Genomic DNA, 24766 nt, shown 5'->3' with positions numbered 1-24766 from the left:
CAGGCCAGCTGGGCCCACACCAGGCTCTGCCAGCCCAGCTGGAGGCCCACTGGACAGGGAGCATCCTCACCCCAGGGGCTTGTTTGCATCACCCTTTCTCGAATAGTCACTCTCTGCTCCCCTGTGGCTTCCATCCATTGCCATTCTTCCAAGAATGACACACACCCCAGCCAGCCCCTCTCCCCTGACCGGCCCGTCCCATCCTGTGCTCTGCCCATGCCTGAGGCTTCAGGTCCCCAGGCCCAGCATCCTGTGTTCATCATGGGCATCTGACACTGACCAGAGCAGATGTTCCCTGGGCTGCGGAGGGAGGACTGATCAGGTGCACGTGGAGACCTGGGCCCTCCGTGTGGCTCAGCCATCAAGGCTCACTGCTGCTTCCATCCTGACACGAAGCACTCAAGTAGAAGTAGGCCTTCCAGGACCTGGATGTCAGGGACCCAGCCAAGCCAGGGTGTTGTAGCCCCAGCAGGGCCGAGCCAATAGTCCTGGAGAGCACAAGACAGCGTGTCCTGTTTACATAGCTCCTTCCTGTGTCCGCTGCCTTCACATGGCCAAGGTCTGACATCCACTCCTACTGGTCAGGTCAGGGTTTTCCAGGGATCAGATCCCTCATTGCCTCCTGTGGGTTCTCTGCTGTGGCTGGCTTGGTCTGTCCGGGAACTCAGGGGGAGGGGGTCTCAAGCCCCCAGCCCCAGGCGATGTCTGGGCTGTGATGACCTTGGGCCCGTCTGACAAGCTCCTGCCCTGGCCTGACTGCCTCTGTGCCCTCTGCTGTGTCCTAGGAGCTGGCAGCAGAAAAGGCTAAGGCAGCAGCCGGGGAGGCCAAGGTGAAGAAGCAGCTTGTGGCCCGGGAGCAGGAGATCACAGCCGTGCAGGCGCGCATGCAGGCCAGCTACCGGGAGCACGTCAAGGAAGTGCAGCAGCTACAGGGCAAGGTGGGCAGTGGCTCTGGGGTGTGGTCGGGGGCCCCAGGGGGCACATGGCTCCCCACAGGGTGGGGGAGCTGGCTTCAGAATCGGGTTGGTTTTGGAGGGAGGGGCCGTTTCACGTGGCCAGCCCACCACGCGTGTGTGAACGTCAGCAGCCAGGAAGATATAAAATAGATTTTAAACAACGCTTTTTGAAAACAGCCTGGTCCCAAGTGGCCGGTGCCATGTCCCGTCTCCTCCGTTCCCGTGGGTCAAGTTCGCAGCCTCCATGTGACTCCCCAGTCATGCTGGCTCTGCCCTCTCCACTTGTGCTTGGGAGGACCCCATGAAACAAGAGGCATGAGCTACCCGAGGCCAGCGGGGGCCTCCTGCCCAGCCTGGCCTGCGGGGCCAGAGTCCCGTGCCTTCTCCCCAGCCCTGTGCTCTGTTCATGGTGAGCCATGGCCATCTCCCTGCTGCTTGGCTCGGGATGTGCCACGGGAGGTCAGAGATCAGGAAACAGGCTTCCTCGGGGTAATTGTAGGCTGTGGCTATGTGCTTGGTGTCACGGCGGTTAACACAGTGCCTGGAGTCTACAGACCGTAAGGCAGAGGGAAGGGAGGGGGCATATGCAGGGGGTCACCCTGCCTCTGGTGCATTAGTTTGTGGGCTGGGGCCTCGCTGACCTCGCTCCCCACCAAAGCTGGCTCTCTGTGAGGCCAAGAGGCACTCTGATGCCCCTTCGCTGACTTTGCAGATCCGGACTCTTCAGGAGCAACTGGAGAATGGCCCCAACACGCAGCTGGCCCGTCTGCAGCAAGAGAACTCCATCCTGAGGGATGCCTTGAACCAGGCCACGAGCCAGGTGGAGAGCAAGTAAGCTCAGCGCCCCCGTTCAGACACCATGAGGGCGCTCTCCTGGAGGCTCTGGAGCTGGGGAGGGTGTCCGAGCCTCAAGGCTTTGCAGGTAGATTCTAGTTTCTTGCTGGATGTGGGGCTGGCACGGCAGCGTGGCATGGGCCCCACACGTGAGTGAGCACGGGAGGCCGGCTGTGCACTTGCGACCCTCCCCGTTCAGGGCTCTGGCCTGAGACTCCATCCCCCTGTCTGGTTGTGAGTGGCCAAGCCTTCCAGTGCGTGGCCGGCATGCTCACACGTGGTCAAGGCGCCAGGGAGAGCCAGCAAACCCCGGTCTGGTCTGTCCGTGCCCAGTGTCCACGTGGTTGGGTGCCTCTCAGGTCCTGGCTGGTGCTGGCATCTTGCCTTCCTGGGGGAACACGTACTTTTCCACGTCTGTCTTCACAGGATCTCGATGTAGGGTCTTTAAACACTTCTCATGGTGACCCAGAATTTTGGGGGTTAGCGGATTGTCCATGATCAGAGTTTGGTGGTGTGGGGACCTGCCGTGGGCCTGAGCCCCTGGATTCTCCACCGGGAGACGAGATCTCCTGTGCTGGAAGGGACATTTGCGGTAGTAAGTCCTGCCTCCCGGCACTCGGCCCGGCCTGCTCAGGGGGGCTCTTGCTCTCAGCATCACCCATCAGGAGTTCCAAGGGCTAGTGAGTCCAGTAGGGGGCCGACCTTGGAGGGCAGCAGTGACCTCACCCTGTGAAGGGCAGCGTGGCTTTCTTCTGACTTCCTGATTTGAGTATTACAGTCTCAACAGGCTGGCCCAGAGGAAGCCCCACTACATTTTCTTTTGATTCACATTTCCTTGCCCTCTCTTGGCCTGAAGCATCCAGAAGGGACTTTCCAAGGTTCTGCGTTATCCCCAGAGCATCCCCTCTTGCCTGGAGAACCGACAAAGGTAGAGGGCGCTAGTACCCTCTGTCCCTTAGCTGCAAGTCAAGTGGGGAGAAGGTTGGCCCAGGAGCCGGACCGGGGAGGGGGGTCTGTGCCCATGCGTCTGGTCTTGCCGGTGGCCCCCCGGGGCAGTGTGAGCTAACGGCCACCTTCCCCAGGCTGGTGCCTTCTGTGCGGAGGCCTCCTCTGGGTGTGCGTGTGCAAACATCTTCATGTCTGCCCTGGCCTGTCAGCAGGCTGGAGGTTGGTGGCTGTGGTTTCCTCAGCAGCTACAAGCAGAAGGTAACAATGGAGCTCTGGTTTCTCCGCTCATGTAGAATCCACTGCGGCCTCTGTCCTGGGGAAAGCCATAAAGCTACAGACCTGTCACCCTGAGGCGGTGGCCACCGACTCCCTTTGTGGAAGTTCTGCTCTGCGTGGGGTGGGTGTCCCGGGGCCCTGCCCAGAGCTCCAGAGCAGTCCCAGGGGGCCACCCACTCAGCTTCCCGTCTCTATCCCAGGGCACTGGAATCTAGCCTTTGCTGTAAGCCCCTCCGGTCTTGAATCTTGGCCTTAGCGTGAGCTGAGAGAGAGCCTTTGGGACAGCCACGTTGGTGCAGGTGGGAAAAGCCAAGTGCAGAGAGGTGGGACCCACCTGGCCCTCAGCCAGCAGAGTGCAGCTGGTCCTAGCCAGGTTTCTGGCCTCCACGTGGTGTGACACCACTGTGCAGGGTTGTGGGCGGTCTTGTCTGTCCCCTTTGTCTTGCCTAGTATTGTCTCCTGGCTGGACGGTCAGTCTTGCCTCAGAGAGATGTCTTCTGAGCTGATGAGGCTGGTGGGCCGATCACCTGCTCGCACTGGGGAAAGCGGGTCTTGAGCTGCCTTTCTTTTCCTTTCAGTCGAGTCTCCTTCCTTCACTTCTGTGCTTGTCGCCGGTCCTGAGATCCAGCTTTTGTGCAGTGTTCAACAGTCTGTTTTGTAAAGTGCCTCAACCTCCCACCTCTGGTGGCCCCCAGGCGTGGCCATGGTCCAGTCTGCCAGGGAAGTGGGGTGCATGGACTCCAGCCCTGCAGGGGTGTCGAGGCCAGTCAGCCTGCATCTGGGGCCTGTCTGGTCCTAGATCAGCAATGAGGAGAAGAGTGTCTTGCCTTTTCTCTGACTTTCTGGGCGGGGTTCCTGTGGGATACTGTAGGGCACATTTTGCTCTTCGCTCTGTATGGTCCATACGCGGCGCTGGCAAAAGAACATCTTCGCCAACACACATCAAAGCCCATAGGACCGACAATATGAGAGGCTTTGGTAGTGGCTCTGGGATGTGGGTGACCACTTGTAAAAGAGCACGTGCCCCGGAGGAAAGGCTCGTCTGCCAGGCCCTGTCACCCAGGGGGAGCCCGCTGGGCTGGCGAGAGCTCACCCAGTCAGTCCCTCTTCTGTCCATCAGTTGGGGCTGGTGACTGTCTTGCAGGCAGAACGCGGAGCTGGCCAAGCTCCGGCAGGAGCTCAGCAAGGTCAGCAAGGAGTTGGCGGAGAAGTCAGAGGCCGCACGGCAGGAGGAACAGCAGCGGAAGGCTCTGGAGACCAAGGCGGCCGCCTTTGAGAAACAGGTCCTACAGCTGCAGGTGAGCCAGGGTGGCAGCCGCTTCAGCGCCCGAGTCTGCTCTGCCCCCCCCCCCCACCCCAAGCCTATTTGCGTAGCAGGGACAGGCCAGAGCTTGCCTGGCCATATCGGGTCATCCCTTCCCCGTGATCGTGATGGCCGGAACCCTCGGCCCGGGCCTCGTTAGTAACAGTGATCGCTAGTGGTGTGGAGCGGGTGCACTCAGTGTGGTCAGCATTGTCCTGAGCGCTCTGCAAGCATTGACCCCGCCAACTCTCGTCGGGACCCTAGGAGGTAGGTGCCGTTGTTATCTGTCGTCACCCATTACAAGATCTGAGGCACCGAGAAGTAACTGGTCCCAAGTTCACACAGAAGTGGGATTTGAACCCCTAGGTCTGGCCCCAGAGCTGTTTGTCCTTCCATGTTTGCCACCACCAGTGGTCCCGCAGCCTCGGGCTTCAAGGCTGGGCTGGTATGCTTCCTTCTCAGCCTCCGGCTGTGGCCCGAGAGCTGTCATTTTCCTCGGAGAGTGGCTGTTCTCCTTCAGATGAGGAAGATTGTCCCCATCCCAAAGTGCACTGGGCAACATCCAGTGTGGCCTCAGCCTAGGGGCTTTGCTCCCTGTTGCCCTGAAGGCTTCTGGATGCCCCAGTCAGCCCGTTTGGGGACCGCATGTGGGGAGCCTTGCTATCATGTCTGCTGTGTATTTAACTTACCTGCGGGAGGAAGTCCTGGTGGTCTGAGGGCCCTGGGCCCTTCTGCGGCTCAGCCATTGAAGTTAGGCTGTAGCATGAGTCTTGTGGAAGGTACTAAAACAACAGACGTGAAATTGTAAGACCAGTTTTGGGTGTATACGAGGGACCAAAAAGGAACACGGACAGGTAAACACAGTGTGGATTATTAGGGCAGCATCAAGATGGATGATTTGGTGTTTGCTATTTTTACCTAAAGCAGGCCCACCCACACCAGTGAGATCAGATGCTCACTGGGGTGGGCCTAGCGGTGATCACGTGTTAAAGGTTTCGGGATAGTTCCTGTGCTTCAGGGGCTGGAACCTCCCCTCTGGCGCCCAGCTCATCACCGTTATGTGTGCCACTTCTAAGGGTCAAGCCTGGGGCTGGCCCTCACCAGTAAGCCCCAGACTCTGAGCGTCTCTTGCCCTCTCAGGCTTCGGGCTGTCGTCCGCCACCTGGGGCCGCAGAGAGTCCCCTCTTTCCTCTCTGATGCCAGAGATTCTTTGAGTGGATGACCGCAGGTGGTGAAGGAGACAGGGGTGTGTGGCTGCCTCCTCTGTTGTCCCGTTGCTGACAGTGAAGCCCCCGGTGTCCGCTGGGAATTTTGGAGCCTTTTTCCCCATCTGAAAAAGGGCGTGACAGTAGTACCTGTCCCATGGGCTGGCTGGGGGTTCACCACACTGATGCACACACAGAATGCCTACAGTAGTCCTTTGCTCAGAACAAGAGCTCAACAGATGCGAATCTTACAGGGGCCAACTCAGGAGGTCTCCAGGTTTTTCTGGAGGGTTAGGTTGCGGGAAGCAACTCTCTGTGTCACACTGAAATCAAAACGGGGCTTTTCCCTTTCTGCGACTGCGCTTCATCACCTGGGGCCCCTTACCAAGAACTCACCGTTGAGGGGCCAGGGTGGCCGTGGCCTCCTGGCTTTTTCCGGTGGGTAAACTGACTCTAGAAATCCAGGAGCATTTTTTTTTTTCAAAATTTTTTTAATGTTTATTTATTTTTGACACAGAGGGAGACAGAGCATGAGCGGGGGAGGGGCAGAGAGAGAGGGGAGACACAGAATCTGAAGCAGGCTCCGGGCTCGGAGCTGACAGCACAGAGCTGGACATGGGGCTCAAACTCACAAACCATGAGATCATGACCTGAGCCGAAGTTGGATGCTCAACTGACTGAGCCACTCAGATGCCCCGAAATCCAGGAGCATTTTTTTTTAAGTTTATTTATTTATTTTGAGAGAGGAGAGAGGGGCAGAGAGAGAGAGAGAATGATTCCCAAAAAGGCTCCGCACTGTCGACACAGAGCGTAGCTCTGGGCTAAGCTCACGAACCGTGAGGTGGTGACCGGAGCTGAAATCGAGTCAGATGCTTAACCGACAGAGCCTCCCAGGCGCCCCTGCAGGAGCATTTGATAAAGGCTGTTGGGGTAGGTTGGCAGGTTGGAGAGAGCTCTCTGTCATCTGCGACGTCAGAGCCAGCTGAGGGGCTGGCCTCCCTCTGGCATCTTCACGGCCCCCTTCCCTGTGCCCGGTCCCCAGGTGTCTCACAAGGAGAGTGAGGAGGCTTTGCAGAAGCGCCTGGACGAGGTCAGCCGGGAACTGTGCCGCTCACAGACCAGCCACGCCAGCCTGCGGGCGGACGCCGAGAAGGCCCAGGAGCAGCAGCAGCAGATGGCCGGTAAGGGTGGCCTGTTGGCTCCCAGCGGGCCTGAGGGTCTGTGCCAGATGTGGAGCCACACACCGCCCTGGCCCCACTGCCGGGCCGGAGCCCATAAGATGACCAGCCCTGCCGGCGAGTGAGGGCAGCATGGGATCCCTGACTCTGCCCCTCAGGTGGTCATGAGGTGACGGTCTCGGCAGGAGGCGGGCAGAGCCAGCAAGAACTAGGTGTCGGGGCGGAGCTTGAGAGCGGGGCTGGGGAGTCGGGGGCGTGGAAGGTGCCACCGCCTGGAGCCTGCCTTGCCATGGGGCCCCCTCTGGAGCATCGGCTGTGGGTGAGAGCCGCAGCAGCCCTGAGGCCTTTGCCGACCTTCTCAGCGGACTCCTTCTGGACCTGTCCTGGCTCACTCAGCCCAAAAGCTAGGTTTGGAAGGTGGGGCCTATGGTCCCCCTAGGCCTACATACAGGTAACCTTCATAATCAGGAGAACGTGGCCAGGTGAGGATGCTGAGGGCTCCTGGAGAAATAGGGCAGACGAGGCCAGTGACCGCTCCATAGTCACTTGCTCACAAGTATTTCCTTAGCGACTGCCATAGGCACCCAGAGCTCGGCCAGGAGTAAAGCAGTGGCAGCAGGGCCACATTCTAGCAGGAGAGACGGTAGTGAGGTGGGGGGCCATGCGTCAACCAGCCCTGTGCTCTACAGGCTTCAAACAGCCAGCGTGACCTAACGCAGGGTTAGTATTCTGTTTCTCTGAAGAGGCAGCTAGTAAATAGTTTTGTCTTTGTGGGCCAGACACAGGTGCTGTCACAGCTGCTCAGCTCTGCTGTCATAATGCAAAAGCAGCCCTAGACAGCATATAAACAGACAGACCTGGCTGTGTTCCAATGAAGCTTTACTTACAAAAACAGGCAGTGGGCCAGAGGTGGCCCTTGGGCCTCGTTTGCTGACCTCACTCTAATGGGCCAGGTGTGGCTTTAGATTGGGTGGTCGGGGAGGCCTCTCTGAGGCGGAGGGAAGGTTCAAGCCAAGTCTGGATGACAAGAAGGGGCTGGTCTCACAAAGACCGGGAAGAGGCAGAAACGGCCAGCACGGGGCCCCTGAGAATGGGGATGAACTTGAACTTGGCCCGTACAAGAAACAGAGGCATAAGATCAACAAGTGTGACTGGAACAAGAAGGCGGTCGGCCAATGTGGGGCCCCAGGTAGCCCTCCCTGTGAGGTGTAGCGTGCTGGGAGCAACTCAGGAAGTCTGGGACGGTGGTGGCATGAGCGCCTTGTACTTGTGGATGCTCCGGTGCTGGGTGGAGACTGGACCAGAGGAGCAGGAGTCGCCCAGGGGAGCAGGCGTGAAGCTCTTGCAGTCATTCCGGCCAAAGGCAACAGGCTGGGCCCAGGTGGCTCCAGGGTGCTGGTGGGCCGGGGAGGGATTTGGCAGACAGCGGATGTGGAACCCACAGGCCTTGCTGGCTGGTGAGAAGTGGGGACACGGAGGAGCAGAGCAGCCAGACGAGGAGACCAGGCTGGTCAGCGGGAGTGCTGGGTTCGAGTTGCCTAAGCAGAGCTCAGCTGATATGAGCCAGTGTCCCAGAGAATAAAAGTTTAGCAGCTACAGCTGGAATCCATTTCAGAGTGGCATCATTTTCCCATGAGCGATCTCAGGGCATTTCGTTCCACCCCAGTGTGCGCTGGGGAGCAAAAGCCAGAGTGACTTTGTCCCTCAACCGCTAAGATGCCCGGTGGTCGCAAGTGTATCTTACGGGCCTGGGCGCACGCAGAAGGCAGTGGGGGGTGGCCGTGCCGGCGTTTCCCGCCCCCACCCACCCTTGCACGCTTCTCCTCAGAGCTGCACAGCAAACTTCAGTCCTCCGAGGCGGAGATGAAGAGCAAGTGTGAGGAGCTGAGTGGTCTCCACGGGCAGCTCAAGGAGGCCAGGGCTGAGAACTCGCAGCTCACCGAGAGAATCCGGTCCATCGAGGCCCTGCTGGAGGCGGGCCAGGCCCGAGACACCCAGGACGCCCAGGTCAGCCTTCGGGAGGGGAGGGAGAAGGCTGCCGAGTCCCACCCTGCCAAGCAGACAGGGCCGACCGTGGATGGGCCCCGTCCTGACTAGTTGCCGCACGAGGCCAGTCTCATGGTGACCGCGGCGCTTTCTGTCTCTCGTTCCAGGCCAGCCACGTGGAGCAGCAGGCCCAGTAAGTGGAAGCGGAGGCCCGCAGCCTTAGCGTGGGGTGGCCAGGACCCCAGGAGCCAGGGCTTCCAGCAGGGTGCACAGATTCCCTGGGGAACAGCCCCTTCAGAGGCCCTTGCCTTTCCCTGCTCCCTCCGGTGGCTCTGAGGACAGGGAACAGGCCTGGCCAGAAAATAAGGCCTCCTTGCAAAGAACTCCTTGCCTCCTCTCGAGGAGCGAGGCTCAACTGTGTGGAGACTGGCAGGTGCTCGGTGGGGGCTTCTGGACCATCTGCCCCCTCCTGTCCGTCCATCCATCTGTGACTCAGCTGGTTGGAGGGTCTCCATGTCTACAAGGCGAGGGTTTTTTAGGGACTGAGATCGCAAATCAGGTAGCAGCCATGATTACACACCCATCTAGAGAACCCAGGAGGTCTCCAGCTTTTTGCACAGATCTGCGATGTCCGTGCAGTTGAGAGCTGACCCAAGTCACAGGATTGCCCGCGAGGCAACTTCACTGCTGGCAGACCTTGTTCGCTCTCGGTATTGGTGACCCAGCACGAGGCTGTGCTAGGGGACTGTTTATTTGCTGTTGCAAAGGCTGGAGCCAATACTTGGGTGGAGTGGCTTGAGTTAGGGGACTTAGAGTCCTTGGGACCATCACCTCTGGAGCATGCGTCCCTGAACAGATGTCCACAGGCTTGGGAGAGGGTCCTGGCTGCTGTGGCCAGGGCTCCACAGGATAGTCACGGGGGGTGAGGCATGAAGGGTGTCCTCTGTCCCTATGCAGACAATAAGACATGTCCCAGACCATCAGCTGACATGGTTCCCTTGTTCTGGCTGCTGCCACCAGTGACTCACCTCCCCTGCGCCTCCTCGGGCCGTGGTCCATGTTTCTTTCTTAGCCTCAGGCTTAGCGGTTTGGGAGCTGAGGAAGGAAGCCAGAGGGCCCAAAATGCCTTGCAGGAGACGCAGGACCAAACTCTCCATGTTCCTTTCCCACTGTGCTACTTTGCAGAAAGTTCACGTGAATTTTGTTTCTCTTGGTATTTATTGGAGTAGAGAGGTTGTGTTTGATGAGGGTTTTTTTTGCTTTTGTGTTTTAAGATCACATTCTCGGATCACAGAGCAAATTATTGGGGCATCAAAGTTACACTGCAAATAATGGTTCATTCTAATTTTTTGCGTTGTGCAGATGTGTTTGGCAGAAATCGGTTTTTTAAATTTCCTTCTGAATTTATCTGGAAATTATGTCTAAGTCTGGCCATCCTGTTCTGGGTGGAGATGAGTGATCTGACCCAGATGTTCTGGAACCCAGGCAGCGGCCGCCAGGGGGCTGATTGTCAGTGTGTCCTTGCCATCTGCCTGTCTGGGTTTGCTCATGTGGTGGTTTGCTGGAGGCAGGCTCTTGCATGGGGGGGGGGGGGGGGGGGGGGGGGGGGGGGGGGGGGGGGGGGGGGGGGGGGGGGGGGAGGTGCTTGAGGGAATTGCTGCGAGGGGTCCCGGTACAGCTTTAAGGGTGAGGTCAAGGTTCCTTGGGCCTGAAACCACCCCCCAAGAAGTCGACAACTGACTTCAAGGCCTTGACCAAAACTGTTTTGAGAGTAACAAGGTGAGGCGTTGCCACGGTGGGAACCCATTCCCTGGTAGGGTGGTTGGGGCACCTAGCGGCCCACGCTCACAATTGTTTTGTTCAGTCCTAAGGTGTGTGAGAATGGTGTTTTGCAAAAACGTTGTTGACCGCGGCCCATGAAAAGAAATGCAGATGTGTATGTCCTCATCTGGCTGGCAGTGGCCAGGGCCCCACCCGCCTCCCCCAGACTGCTGGCAGCCCCCTCTGGTGGGCACACCCATGGGTGGGGGACCTCTTTCCAAGTTCATCACTTCTGGACTTCAGATTTCACCTGTTCCTGCTGTTCCTGGGGTCTTCGCTGCCCTAAAGTTTAATGCAGAACCCAACATGTTAAAGCCCCTGTTTGAAGCCTGTGACTCAGAACAGCTAGTCCATCTGTAGCAGCGTCAACCTCTCACTGTCTGGAAGATGAGGGTGGTCAAAGCCCATTAGGCTCTTGAATGTGGAGACAGGACTGACACCTCGCCAACCCCATGGCATCTGGGGCATCACCCGGAGCTGATTCCCCAGAGCCCGGGCGCAGGCCTGAGGGAGGAGCCTTTGGGTCTCAGCAGAGTTAGGTTCTGGACAAAGGATGGTCCTGCTGTACCCTGCAGAGACTGCTGGCTTGTCATGAGCTGCTGAGAGCAGTGGCGTCCGGAGTCTCGATGGGTGTGCAGGTGACAACACCACCTGAGTCTAGCTCAGTCGACCTCTGAGAAGGCCCAGCCCATGTCTTCAGAGGGCCAGGTGTGGCTGTGGCCATAGGGAAGGGCCAGCTGACATGTTTTGTGCGGACCGAGCAGGACCAGGTTGAATAGAAGCCACATACCGTTCAGTAGAAGAAAAAGCATCCCCCAAACCCTACTGTCTGGGATACATCCCTGTTTCGGCCACTGTGGCTGCTCTGACCTCTTCAATCCCAGCAGCCAGTGTCACCAGGTGTAATTCTGGTGGCCTTTTGGGTCTGCACCCAGCCCCCTGGGCACTCGGGATGAGTGGAGAGGAGGGGGCCGAGGCGGTTCCTTGGGCTCCCCTTGAAAGCTTGTGCTCTGTTGACGTGATTGGGGGCAGTGGGAGGGGACTGACCCGTAGCCAAGTGGCTCCGGGTAGGTGTCCAGGCAGCAGAAGGGGCACTCCCGAGACAGGACCTGGGGTGGCGCGGCCCTTGGAGTGCAGCAGTGACGTCACTGTCTCCCTTCAGCCTCAAGGAGCTGGAGTCCCAGGTGCGGTGTCTGGAGAAGGAGACCACCGAGCTCAAGGAGGCAGTTGAGCAGCAGAAAGTGAAGAACAATGTGAGTGCTGAGAAGCGTGGGTGTGAGGCTGGCCTTGTGGGAATCCCACCCCTAACCACTCAGGAAAGGGTTTGGCTACCCCTTTATGTCCCGTCGTGCTGTTCGTGGCTGGAAGCCTGCCTGCCTGCCTTTGGCGGCTTGGGTGAGGCCTCCTTTCCCCTTTGGGTCCGTCATAAGGCCCAGAGCTGACTCCCTTCCCATCGGCTTGGGTCACGTGCCCAAGCATGGAGCCCCCTGCCCCCCCTTACCCCCACCCCATGGTGGGGTCAGAATGTACCAGTTGGTCTGGTCTGGGTCATATGGTCACCTTGGAGTAGGGAGGCAAATGTCAGGAGAAGGGGATATGGAAGCCCCTTTCCTCTGCAGGGGGTGCGGAGCCCCCGCTACATCCTCCTTGCCGGGCTGCCCCTCACTGCTCCTCAGGTGGCCCGGGCTCCCTGGCTCCCCCGTCTCCTCTTCCCCCGGGAGCCCCGCCTGGCCCTCCCTGTGCCTGGCGCGGCCAGAGCCAGCTGAGGGATCGGTGGTGACAGGAGCTGCTTCTCTCTGAGGAGCCAGCCGACCCTGTCTTCTCTCTCCTTCACGCTGGATCCTCCTCATGGCCTGGTGCCACGGCCGCTCCCTAGCGGGCTGCCCCAGAGGAACCAGGCGACGTGCGCCAAGATAAAGCACGTTTTGTCCCTTGGCAGTCTCCCCGTTGGGGTCCCAAGTGGGGTTGGGGAGGGTTCTCCCTTGCTACTGAGCCCGGCTCAGGCATCCCGGGTGGGATGTGTGGGCAGCCGACCCTCCCTGGCCGCTGACCTCTCCTGCCTCTGCCCCCAGGACCTCCGAGAGAAGAACTGGAAGGCCATGGAGGCTCTGGCCTCGGCCGAGAGAGCCTGTGAGGAGAAGCTGCGCTCCCTGACCCAGGCCAAGGTCAGAGTCCCACACGCGCAGACCCCTACTGGTCAAGATTCGGTCGGCAGCAACTGTGTGGTTTAGCAAACCACACAAAACACACAAACCGCGTGCAGAGCAGCCTTGGCCTCGGAGCCTCAGAGATCCATGCCAGGGGGTCCCTCAGAGATCCATGCCAAGGGGCCCCTCAGAGATCCATGCCAGGGGGCCCCTCGGAGATCCGTGCCAGGGGCCCCTCGGAGATCCGTGCCAGGGGGCCCCTCGGAGATCCGTGCCAGGGGGCCCCTCGGAGATCCGTGCCAGGGGCCCCTCGGAGATCCGTGCCAGGGGGCCCCTCGGAGATCTGTGCCGGGGGCCCCTCGGAGATCCGGGGGCCCCTCGGAGATCCGTGCCAGGGGGCCCCTCGGAGATCCGTGCCAGCGGGCCCCTCGGTGATCGTGCCAGGGGGCCCCTCGGAGATGCGTGCCAGGGGGCCCCTCGGAGATGCGTGCCAGGGGGCCCCGAGGCCAGCGGACAGTGTGCCCTGTGCGCCTGCATCGTCCCCCTTACCCTCCTCCTCCCTCTCCTTCATTTCTCCTTAAGGTGAAGAGGGGAACGTACCCCACCCCCCCCCGGTGCTTTTTCTCATCTGGGCCTTTTGCCATTAGGGTGCAGAGACTGAGCGGCCATGGGGCTATGAGCCCTTCTGGCCTCACTGCCTTTGAGCCCAAGGTTGGCTGTCCTCAAGTTGTTTTTCTCTCTGGCCACTTTCTTGGGGCCCATGAGATCCTGGCCCAGTAAGTCCTGTGGTTGATCTTTACCGTAAGTAGCAGAAGGAAAGCAGAAGGACAGCAAGCTGTCTATAGGTCCCGGGATCTGTGCCACCCAGCTCGGCGGAATGTGGGTGTCTCCATGTTTGGGGCCCCACGTTGCCTCTGGAGCCCTGGGCCGGGAGCCAGCACTGAGCTCTGGCCTGGGGACGTGGCCTGCAGTGGCAGCCATGGGAGGCCTCACCCACCCCCTCTTGCCACCCGTTTCCGTCCTTGATGAAAGGCCCCGGGGCAGCTAGCCCTCCCCTCCCAGCCTCGCTCATGCAGAAGGAATGTCTGTCCTGTTATCATGAGCTCTGCAGTGACTTTCATGAGCCTCCCAGGAATCCTGAGGGTTGTAGCAGATGAGGCCCCAAGACAAGGCAGGAGGTGGAGGGCTGGCCTCGGGTCAGCAGCTGTAGTTAGACTCCTCGGAGGTGACCTGGAAGCCTGTGGCCTTTCTGTGGCAAATGCAGGAGCTGTAATGAGAGATGTCATCTGCAGTCATGCAGCCAGATTGATAGGAGCTGGTCTCTGGGTCCTCTGGCCCTTGCCTGGGATTCACGTGGCCAGGGGGCCTGAATGGGGTCATGAGGTCAAGGATTCAGAGCAGGCCACCGGCATCGACCAGCAGCGTTGTTTGCATCGGTGGTGAGCCAAGAAGGGTCCACTTCTGAGACTTGAGTACAGATCACATGGGTGCTGTGGGCGGACGGGGCGTCCGTTTGTCATGCACATTCCAGAACAGCATTGGAAGGTCCTGATCCGGTCAGAGTTCTAGTGTCACCTTCAGGTCTCCAGCCATGCCGTCGGCAGCAGGTTCAACCTACTGGGCACAGGATACTAGATAAGACTTTCTTTTAGCCAGAAACCTCCCCGGGGTCCTCCTTGCGCTTTGCGTGGGAGCCTCAAGGAGGGCGGATGGGGTCTGGCCTGGCAGCCTGGCCAGTGTGAGTCAGGCTTCAGAAGAGCCAGGACCCCAACCAAGCCCTTAGCCCTTCTGGGTGGGTCCCTTCCTTTGCAGAGTGGGGGTCCTGATCCCCGCTGCTCCTGGCTGGCAATAGCCCTTAAGTGGTGGCTGCTGGGAGATTCACCTGTCCTCTGCCTCCCCCTCAGCACCCCCCCCCCCCGCCCCCAGCAGCTTGGTCGTCCACATGCACACAGGAGCACGCACATGCTCATGTGGAGAGCTCCAAAATTCAGAACCGATGGTGGGTAGGTTCCTGCTGGGGGGTGTCAGGAGCCTGCACCTGCCACGTGGGCACCTTGCTGTCTCCCCGCCAGCACTGAGATCTGTCGGGACTGACCCAGCGCAGGCCGAGGTGGCCAGAGCCTGGCTGCTGAGGTTGAGCCCCCACTCCACCGCCCCTTTTGGTCCCACAGAAGCTCCCTGTCTTCTCCTTTGATTCTGTTCCTCCCCCGAAGAGCTGAGGTGGGGACCGGGCATCTCCAGGAACACTCCCTGGGGTTGCCCTAAGTGTCACAACTGAATGCTGCCCTCCCCCACCCACCCACCACTGCTCTAGGAGGAATCGGAGAGGCAGCTCAGCTTGACCGAGGCACAGACCAAGGAAGCCCTGCTCACCCTGCTGCCAGCGCTCTCTGGCTCGGCACACCAGGTAGGAGGCGAGGTGGCTCCCGCGGGACCCCACTGCCCACAGGAAATGTCTCCGGGCCCTACCTCGTGTGTTTTGTGGCAGAGTTACACCGAGTGGCTGCAGGAACTCCGAGAGAAGGGCCCCGAGCTGCTGAAGCCGCCACCAGCTAGCACAGAGCCCTCCTCGGTAAGCACGGGTGCCGACACACACCCTTGCCGGGGCCGCCGCGGTCACTTCTGCTGTCCCCTGTCGCTGGGAAGGGAGGGTGCCCGGAGCTGCCTCATCAGGCAGCTGGGCGAAACCTTTGTGCTTGGCTAGCCAGACCCCTGTTCTGCCCTCAGGACCTGGCCTCCAAGCTGAGGGAGGCCGAGGAGACCCAGAACAGTCTGCAGGCTGAGTGTGACCAGTACCGCACCATCCTGGCGGAGACGGTAGGGTGCGAGAGGCAGGACCTCTGGCAAGGCTCTTGGCTGGGTGACCCTCATGGGGCTGCCAGGAAAGAGCTCTCAGAGCCTCCAGGCAGTGGGCAGGCCAGTGGCCCTGGGGGAAAGAGCCCTGGGTTCAGACTCTGGCTCTGTGCGCCCTTGGGCGAGCCATTGCCCCTGCCTGGGCCCCAAAGGGGATGAAGGAGGTGCTCAGGCCTTCGTTGCTTCTGAGCGGAGGAGAGGGCTGGGCTGCGGGTTTGGAGCTGGGGGTGCAGAGACAGTCGGGACACGGAACAGTCTGGGAAAGGAAGAGGTGGGCATCTGGCTGACGGCGGGCTTGCAGCCACTGTCCGTGTGACTGCCGGAGCCACACTAGGTCTAGACCTCCTGCCCGACCCCGTCCCGGGCCCGAGATCAGCGCTGGTGGCAAACCCAACGGAGATGAGAACCCTGGTGGTGTCCTTCGGGTCACAGACCCCATTCCCCTGCATGGCCCACGCACAACCTTCGTTCGCACACTGGCCAGAGACCCCACTCCGGGACTGTGGCCCGCCTTCCTCCCCATGTGACAACTATGACGAAGTCAGAGCTGGGCCACACTGACAGCCAGGCAGCCATCCCAGAGGAGCCAGGGGCACTAGGCTGCGGTTGTGTTCATGGGGGTGTGGTCTACAGGCAGAGGGGCCCCGCCTCAGTGTCCCTTTCCCCCAGGAGGGCATGCTCAAGGACCTACAGAGGAGCGTGGAGGAGGAGGAGCAGGTGTGGAAGGCCAAAGTGAGCGCCACGGAGGAGGAGCTCCAGAAGGTACTGGAAGGGCCCTGAGACCCTGGCCTGGGACCGGTGACCTGGGCGTCGCTCCGGGGGGGTCCGCCTTCCCTAGGAATTCAGACACAACTTCCCAAAGGCCCACAGCTAGATCAGAATTCATCAAAACCAGGGGGAGCGCTGATGGGGTCGCGTGGGTCTCCTGGGAGACAGGAGGCAAGTGTGCTGGGTTTTGGCGATGCCACATAAAGTGTTGATTACGGAGTGACCGCCGACTTCTCTGTCTCCAGGGCACCCCCACCCCTACCCTAGGGAGAGGCTGCTGGTCATGCATGAGGTGGGCGGGCACCACTGGGCTTCCTGGGAGAGGGGGTCCTGCTCGGGTCTGGGGACACGTGGCACCGCATCCCGGGACCGTCCCCTCCCAGGGGCTCGCATTTGATGGGACCTTGCCCTTGCTTTGCAGTCACGGGTCACAGTGACACATCTTGAAGAGATCGTAGAGAAGCTGAGAGGAGAACTTGAAAGTTCAGATCAGGTAGGCGCGGGGGCTCTGCCCAGAGGGCTGCTTTCCTCATTACAGAGGCCACCATAGTTCTTTCTCCCTCGTGGACCGCACGTGTTGAGAAGGGCGGAGGGATCTCGTCTGTCCTGCTTTTCTTTCTTGAGAGCCACTTGGCACCTCAGAGCGGCCCGAGATAGCGGGGGGCCTGTGCGGGATGCCCGGCCCCGGCACACGGCTGCGTCTGCGGCGTGGGAGGGGCGCCGGGTGGCCCCAGGGCTCTGCAGACACGGTCAGCCCTGGCCTTGCGGAGGGGGCCTCTGGTGCCCACCTAACAAGGAGATCTAAAAGCTCTTCCCCACCGTGGAGTCTGGAACACATCTGGGCCCAGGAGTGCCAGAGTTCAGGACGGCGTTCTGCTGCCAGGGACTCATTTCTGCCTGTCCTTGGTTGGCCCGTCGCCAACAGGCCACGGAAAGTCTCCCAGCTCCTACCCCAGGGCAGCCAGCCTTGTTGCGCCCTGTCACCCTGTCCCCCGTGGTCAGTGCCTCCTGCTGGCCCGCTCGAGGCCTGTGGTGTGTGTGTGTGTGTGTATCCAGGTGCGGGAACACACCTCACATCTGGAAGCAGAGCTGGAGAAGCACATGGCGGCCTCCAGCGCCGAGTGCCAGAACTACGCCAAGGAGGTGGCAGGGGTGAGTCTGCCCGGCGAGGTCTCCAGCCCGTCCTGGGTTTCTCCTTCCATGGTGCTCATTAATAGGAACTCAGAGTCTGGGCTCTCAGGCTTCTGCTGTGGGCCAGCTGACCTGAGAGGGGTATCATGGGCGAATGGCAGAAAGACCGTGCCACCAGCGGGGAAGCATACAGCAGGACAGCCTCGTGAGGCCACTTCCTTCCCTGGCCCGGGGACACCATTTCAGAGGCAAATGGGCTTAAATCTGATACCGTTTACTGACTGTTCAGAGGCGGCACCCCCCCCCCCCCCCCAGTCCTGGTTTGATTTCAAACTTTTGGCCGTATTTTATAAGATGGTCTGTAAACGAAGATCCAAGACAGGCCTGTAGTGGATTCTGTCTTCCCCACGTCTTCAGAGAGAAACCGTAGTTTGGGGAGGCCGAGGAGCCCCTGCCAGGCCCACGCTGCTCCGAAATGCTCTCAGGGCTTGGAGCAGCTTGTGTGCGTAGGTGTTAACTCATAGGAACTGGTTTTCTTTTCTCCTTTTCCCCCCATCACCTGGATTCGTTTTCTCTCCAAGTTGAGGCAACTTTTATTAGAATCTCAGTCTCAGCTGGATGCAGCCAAGAGTGAAGCCCAGAAACAAAGCAATGAGCTCGCCCTGGTGAGTGAGCGTGGACGGGAGGGGAATGGTGCCAGGGCGTGTGTGCGTGTGTGTGGTTCATCGCCCAGTCGTGGTTCTCCACCCCGTGCAAGGTCACACGGCACGGTGGAGTGGGGTGTGCCCCGGTGTAACCTCTGGGGCCGGCTTTGATCAGCCGTGCTGAAGGGGCTCCTTGCGCGTTGGCCCAGAACTCGGAGCTGGGCGTGTGGCTGCCAGGGCCAGTGCTCGGGCTCTAGTCACACGTCCCCTGGTGCGGCCTGGCCCCGTAAAGGCACTGGGAGCTCAGGGCAGGGGTTCTGGGGAGTTCAAATCTCCATGAGCCCTGTGGCTCAGCACTACCTCGCCCTCCGTGGCCCTCGGGTGTTTTCTCACTTCAGCAGTGGCTCAGACCCATTCAGTCAAATGTATGGGTGGGCACCGAGGCAGGGGGATGACTGGGGGTGCCATTTCCTGCTGTGTGGGGCTCCTTGCCGTGCAGGTGACCTCGGGTCCTCTTAGTTGTCTGCTTTGGCAGCTGCCCCGCTCCCTCCTGCCCGGCAAGGTCAGTGAGGCCCCACGGAGTCGGGCCTCCCCCGTCCTGGTCCCAGCTGTGGGACTACAGCCACAAGCCGTGGCCCCGGAGGCCACAGCCTATTCCGTTGGATCTGTGGTCTTTCTTCACACCTTGAATTCACTGTTAACACTTAGAAATTGGTAGATCTTGGATACAAACACACGTGCCTGGTTTTTTGAGAGGAGACGGAAGGTCTGGTCCGTGGTGCTGGCGTTCTCACAGCAGCATCCATGTTGGGACACGAGCTCCTGACTCCACAGGGGCCCCTCGGGTTATTAGGGCCTCACCTGGGACTGTCACACTAGAGGGCAGGTGCCATCCATGCCGAATCACCTGAGCCCGAAAGCTGCTAACCTAAGCCGGGTCTAGGCGACCAGCCTTAGGGGTGCTGTCCCAGTTGAGGTCGTGTGCAGAGAAGATCCCCAAATTCCTCATCATCAAAGGCCTGCGCATTTTGGGGTCACCTTTGGGGGGCTGGTGTTGGGAAGGAGGGAAGCAGGAAAGGGTACCCGCACACTAGGGGTACCCTTTGGAGCAGGGCCTTTTGGAATGGGGCCCGAGACCATCCATGCCCGCTGGAGAGCTCGCACCGAGTGCCCACCCAGATCCCCCGACTAGAACCTTTACCAGCGCTTCGTGGGCAATGCTGCTTCCGCTTCAGGTTGGAGGCCCAGTGCCTGGGGGGCCACCACGTGTGTCACCTGCTCCCAGCGATGGAGCTCTGGTGTGATGGGACCTTGATAGGCACGTGTCCTCTCGTGATCTTTTTTAGGCCCTAAATCGTGGGCTGCATCTGGAAGGAATCCGGGACAGGGACATAGGCAGTGTTTGTGCAGAGCCTGTCCACCGCCTCTCCCTCCCGTTTGGATTCCTTAGCTGTGTGTGTGCTGTGTCCATCAGGGGTCACCTTGCTCCCGGGGAGGGCTCCACCGCTGGCTTTGGAGCAAAGCACGTGGATGGAACCAGCGTGGGCCCCTCAGAGTTTGGCTCCGGTGAGGGATCATGGCACTGGCCCCCTGCCCAGTGAACCTGCATGGGGACTCTGACAGAGGTCATAGTTCCCAAACCAGGTCCCCCATAGGGGCTCCAGCCGTGGAGAGCCTGTGCCGTCCTCCTGAGGGGCCTGTGCGTGTGTGCGTGGCACGGTGGGCGTGTGTCTGGCTGTGTATTTGCACAAACCCACCCTCCCTGTTTCAGGTCAGGCAGCAGCTGAGTGAGATGCAGAGCCACGTAGAGGATGGTGACGTAGCTGGGTCCCCGGCTGTCCCCCCTGAGGCCCCCCCAGCAGAGCAGGACCCTGTCGAGGTTAGGGCGGTGAGCCGGTCCCCAGATGTCTGTCACTAACAGCCCGCGTGGGCCCCCTCGAGCCCAGTTGGAGAGCAAAGGCGGCAGGCCTCTGTTCCGGCTAAACACTGGCAACTTGCGGCCTCCAGCGCCTGCTCTCCCCACCCTGCTCTGCCCCGAGAGGGACCACCAGGTTCTGAGGAAGTCCCAGAGCAGAGGAAGGGGCAGGGAAGCGGCCAGACGGAGAGGGGTCGGGCGCTGGATCTTAACAGTTGTGCGCAGGAGTGGGGGGAAGAGGGAGTTGGGGCGGCTGGGCCTGCAGTCAGGGAGTCTGGTCTCCCGCCCGGGCCCTCGCCGGCACGTCACAGCAGGGTGCTTGCCCTCCAGACTCTGGACCCAAGTGGCTGTGGTTGCGAGCCCTCAGCGGGAGGTGGGGGCCTGTCACCAGAGTGGCAGTGGTGGGCACGACACTGTGGGGCTGGGACTTGCACGGTGGCTCTGAGGCCTCCTTGTGCCGTGAGTCTCAGGAAGGGTGTCTGAGGTCGGCAGAGGTGGTGGCTCTGGACCCAGGGGCCGAGGCACCGTCTCCCCGCAGCGGGAGTGTGGGAGCGACTGTCAGCCGGCTGGTGGGCAGCCAGGGGCAGGGAAAGGCCGAGGGAGCGCAAGGAGCTAGGAGACGGCGCCTGCCCAGGAGCCCTGGTTCCCAAGGGGGTCCTTCACCGGGTTCCCACAGTCTGTGCGGTGTTTCCACGCAGCTGAAGACGCAGCTGGAGCGGACGGAAGCCCTCCTGGAGGACGAGCAGACACAACGGCAGAAGCTCACGGCCGAGTTTGAGGAGGTCAGGCCCTGCCTCTGTAGCCCTCGGGGTGTCGGGGACAGTGGGGGTGCGGGCCGGGGTCTGCCAGGCGGTCTGGCCTTGTCCCTCCCGGTGCGGGGGGGGGGGGTGCCACACAGTCCCCTGCCCCGTGCGTGTGGGTCCCGCCTGCTCTCCCTGGCCACAGCCTTAATCCCCTCCTGGTGGGCGTCCCCAGGCGGACTTGTAGGACCTGTGGGACCTGTGGGGTGTGTATGGCGTCCCGCCCATGCCCCGATGCCCTCTCTCTACACCAAGGCTCAGAGCTCGGCGTGTCGGCTGCAGACAGAGCTGGAGAAGCTCCGCAGCATGGGGCCCCTCGAGTCTTCAGAAGCAGAGGAGGCCACGCGGCTGAAGGCAAGGGGGCCCGGGGGGTCTGTTCCAGGGCTCAGGGTGGGGTCAGGAAAGGAGCACCACCTCTCCCGCCCCGGCTCTTGCCACCATCTCCCACTCCGGCTCTCGCCACCATCTCCCACTGTCGCTCCGTGCGGTGGGAGCCATCTTGAGGCCCCTCGGGCAGGGTCCAGCCTCATTTGGTGGTGATGGGGGTGGCGGGATGTCTAAACTTTCGATGTCGCACACAGCAGCCACCAGTCAGCGGGGCTGTTTACATTAAACAAAACTGGAAGTTCAGTTCCTCGGTCACGCCACAGTACGCCGTAGGACATGCCCCGTGTCATAGGAAGCTCTCCTGGTAGTGCTGGTAGCTGGGACACAGACCTGTCTCTGGGTGACCAGGAGACCACATCCTCCCGCCGCCTTTGGCAGACTCCGGCTTCCCGGGCATATAGCCACGTGGTCTTTCTGCTGTGTGCCATGTGACAGCTGATCTCCTTTGATCCTGTGACCACCCACAGGAGAGACTAGAAAAAGAGAAGAAGTTAACCAGTGACCTGGGACGCGCTGCCACCAAATTACAGGAGCTTTTAAAGACGACCCAGGAGCAGCTGGCAAAGGAGAAAGACACGGTGAAGAAATTGCAGGAGCAGCTGGACAGAACAGTGAGTTTCCTGGCCCTAACTGTGGCCTCGGCTGCCCCATCCCCGGAGCTGGGCCCTGGTCCAGAGCAGAGCAGACCCCGTGGGAGTCCCAGGACTCCGGACAGATAGGAGACCCAGGCCTGGGGGGGCCGGAAGTGGTGGGGACAGACTCCTGAAAGCAGGTGGCAGGACATTCAGCCTGCTGGGCCCAGCACCTGCCCTCCTGTGGCTCCCCTTGGTGGGAAGTACGCCTCTGGCCCCCACTGCCAGCTAGGTCCTCGCTCTGCAGCCTGGGGGACCAGGGTCCTCACCCAACTCAGGGCCCTCCCTCTCCTGTGTCCCCGGCTCCTGTCAGCCCCCGGAGTCCACTCTGGTTTTCCAGACTTGCTGGGCTGGGTGTTCTCTGAAAGTATTGGAGTGGTGGGGGGTGTTAATCCCAAGGGGTGACTGGAGGTCCTTAGGAGTTTGGGGTGAGTGCTCGCCTTGGCTCTTTGACCCCAGCCTCTCCTTCCGTCTGCCCACCTTTGTTCGCAGGAGGACAGTAGCAATTCAAAGGAGGGCACTTCTGTCTGAGTCTCCTCTGCGGGAAGAGAAGTTACTGTTCAACTTACCAAAATGCCTTACACATTCCTTACAGATAAATAAACCAACCAACAGCGTTATCCAGGCCCAACTTCCAGTAGCTCTGAGAGAAGCCATTAGAGAGGAGAGTCTCTTAGAATCACAGAAATAGATCTTCCAGACCCCTGTTTATAAAAGAACCTTTGTCACGTTTGATAAACACTATTCCCCAGGACCAGGCCTGGACCACCACCGAGCAGACGCCAAAGTCCTTATCAGCTCCGTGACAGACCCCAGGGTGTGAGCTGGGGAGGCTGGGGCCTCTGGGGACCCGTGTGTCAATCAGTGCAATTGTTTTCTCTCACTGGGCTGGGGGCTGGGAGGCGGGCGGGGCCGGGTGGGGAGCCTCAAAGGCTGTGGGACAGACTGGAGGGTCACAGCCCGGCCCAGCGAGGCAGCAGCCCCTCAGCCCTGGGAGAAGTTGCCAGCAAGAACTGATGTATGACCTCCGGATGTTAATGCCATTAAAACCAACGTTGTCGCCCGGCACTTCGGTCTCGTCTGGTCTGCTGGGGCTCCCTGGCCTGGCCGCTGGGCCCAGGATGAGGAACGAAGAGGGGCTGTCTCCCTCAGGGGAAGAACAAGCGTGCTGTTTGGTTCCCCTGAAATCAGGAGATATGCAGCTGTCTTGGGGCTCCCCCAGCACTTCTCCCGGTCATCGCACCCAGTGGCCAGATGTGCTGACCGCTGCCCCCACCCTTCAGAATCGGAGGCTACCTAAGCAGGCCATGGGTGGCCTAGGCTGTTGCCTGGGGTGAGCTCTGTGAACGAGCAAGGGAATCTGTGTCCTGACTGAGGCTTGGACGCTCCTCTGTGCCTCAGGGGTGTGGTCCGGAGCTGGAGCAGCCAGCCCAGACTTGCCAAGATCCTAAGACCCACTGTGTCTGGTGGCTGGAGGCAGCGTGGTCTTGGAGGAAGCAGTGGGAATCGAGCTTGAGCAACACCTGGATTGGAGGGGTCGGGTCCCAGGATGGGTGGGACCAAGCCAGGAGCAAGCAGGTGAATCTGAGCAGCCTGGGGCTTGGTGGCCAGCATCAACCAGTCCTGTTAAGGGGTTGCCTCGAGCAAGCACTGTCCCCTTTCATCACCCTCCTGAGCCTCAGGCCTGTGACAGGAGTTGGAGTGGCTAGGGAGAGGGCACACACCCTCACAGCGGGTCCAGCACGATGGGGAGGGTGCCAAAGAAGGGCAATCCAAGAACTAGCCTCCACTGCCTGCTTTGGGACCTCCGTATGTCAGGAGTCAAACCCGCCAGAGGGCACTTCTGTGGGTGGCCGTCACGGGAACCCTGAGACCCAGGCAGCATGTTCTCAAGCCGGCAGCCTCCGCACTGAGCAATCCTCTCGAGGCCAGGCAGTACTGCCTTCAATCTGCAGGACCCTGACCTGGTCCCGGCTCCTGTGGGCCACCTAATCATGCTACGTGGCACCTATGTATTGCAATGGTATTGGCATAAAGGATGCTGGGAGTTTGAGGAAGGCTCCCCAGAAAAGTGAGCTTAAGCTGGAGTTCACCAGAGCAGGAGGTGTTTGTCAGGGGAGGGGAAAAAGGCCCAAGGCCAAGGGGACGGCAGGTGCAGGGACAGGAAGTGAGGTCGAGGGGGCCTTGTAGAGCCAGGTTACAAAGGACAAGGTGTCCGGACAGGTAAGGCAGTAGGGGCTGTGAGATTTTTAAGCAAGAGGAGACCATCCTACCTGTCCTAGAACTCTGGAGGGGGCTTACGTGGAAAGAGGAAGCCCATGCTTTCTGGCAGGAGACTGAACAGAAGTGACTGGTAATACCTGATGCTGACCACATGCCCAGCCCTGCCCTTGGTTCTCACGTGAAACTTTTCAGAACCCATGGGCGGTATACCGCCCGCCCCCCCTCCCCGCCATTTTACAAAGAATCCCCACAGAAGGGAAAGCTCACCTGGTAAAAGGCAAGGCAGGTTTTAAACCCACCTTATTGTCAGTGCAGCACGCAGCCTGGAGGGCCAGCTGGAGAAGAGTTGTGGAGTCCATGGACCCCATGAACAGTGGCCACTGAACACCCCCCAAACCTGTGGTCCCTCACTGTACCTTCCATGTCCCCTGTGCACGAGGAGCAGGGATTCTGTGCTGGAGGACTGGCCCTATGGGGGGAGTCACAACTCTCCTCCCGCTGACACGGTGGCCTTAAGGCAAGTGGTTTGGGGCCCTGGTCAGTCTCCTGTTGGAAAACTGAGGCCAGACTTGGCCCTGCGCCAGGACGCCCGCCTCAGAATTGTCACCAGGCCCTGTGAGCCTACATTTCTAGTAAGTTCCATCCCCTTGCCATGCTGCAGAATTGAGAACCCCTATGTGGGGTAGATGCCCTCTGAAGGCACAGGAACGGGGGGGCTCTGGGGCAGGAAAGGCACAGAGAGAGACCTGGGGGTACCAA

The 24766-nt window shown here is 60.3% G+C and overlaps 1 protein-coding gene across 6 annotated transcripts in view; it reads left to right on the top strand.

The window, feature by feature from the left end:
- RRBP1 (ribosome binding protein 1) overlaps positions 1–22852 on the top strand; it is a 65603-nt gene extending 42751 nt beyond the window's left edge. For 5 of the 6 annotated variants that reach the window (XM_030310141.1, XM_030310142.1, XM_030310140.1 and 2 more), the window contains 20 exons: positions 786–938; positions 1669–1787; positions 4159–4312; positions 6565–6703; positions 8529–8707; positions 8854–8879; positions 11670–11760; positions 12580–12672; positions 14969–15061; positions 15143–15226; positions 15382–15471; positions 16177–16269; positions 16697–16768; positions 17332–17427; positions 17988–18071; positions 19822–19929; positions 20664–20747; positions 21021–21119; positions 21620–21763; positions 22277–22852. In XM_030310141.1, the coding sequence (XP_030166001.1) occupies positions 786–938; positions 1669–1787; positions 4159–4312; positions 6565–6703; positions 8529–8707; positions 8854–8879; positions 11670–11760; positions 12580–12672; positions 14969–15061; positions 15143–15226; positions 15382–15471; positions 16177–16269; positions 16697–16768; positions 17332–17427; positions 17988–18071; positions 19822–19929; positions 20664–20747; positions 21021–21119; positions 21620–21763; positions 22277–22315 (2040 nt within the window). In that variant the 3' untranslated portion in view covers positions 22316–22852. The remainder of the gene's footprint in view (positions 1–785; positions 939–1668; positions 1788–4158; positions 4313–6564; positions 6704–8528; positions 8708–8853; positions 8880–11669; positions 11761–12579; positions 12673–14968; positions 15062–15142; positions 15227–15381; positions 15472–16176; positions 16270–16696; positions 16769–17331; positions 17428–17987; positions 18072–19821; positions 19930–20663; positions 20748–21020; positions 21120–21619; positions 21764–22276) is intronic. The other variant, XM_030310143.1, reaches the window with a different exon arrangement.
- Positions 22853–24766: the final 1914 nt, after the last annotated feature.

The sequence above is a fragment of the Lynx canadensis genome, chromosome A3 (assembly GCF_007474595.2).
Source record: "Lynx canadensis isolate LIC74 chromosome A3, mLynCan4.pri.v2, whole genome shotgun sequence".
Lineage (NCBI taxonomy): Eukaryota > Metazoa > Chordata > Mammalia > Carnivora > Felidae > Lynx > Lynx canadensis.
Note: the sequence above shows the minus strand (reverse complement) of the source record. Positions and strands in the feature narration are given on the sequence as shown.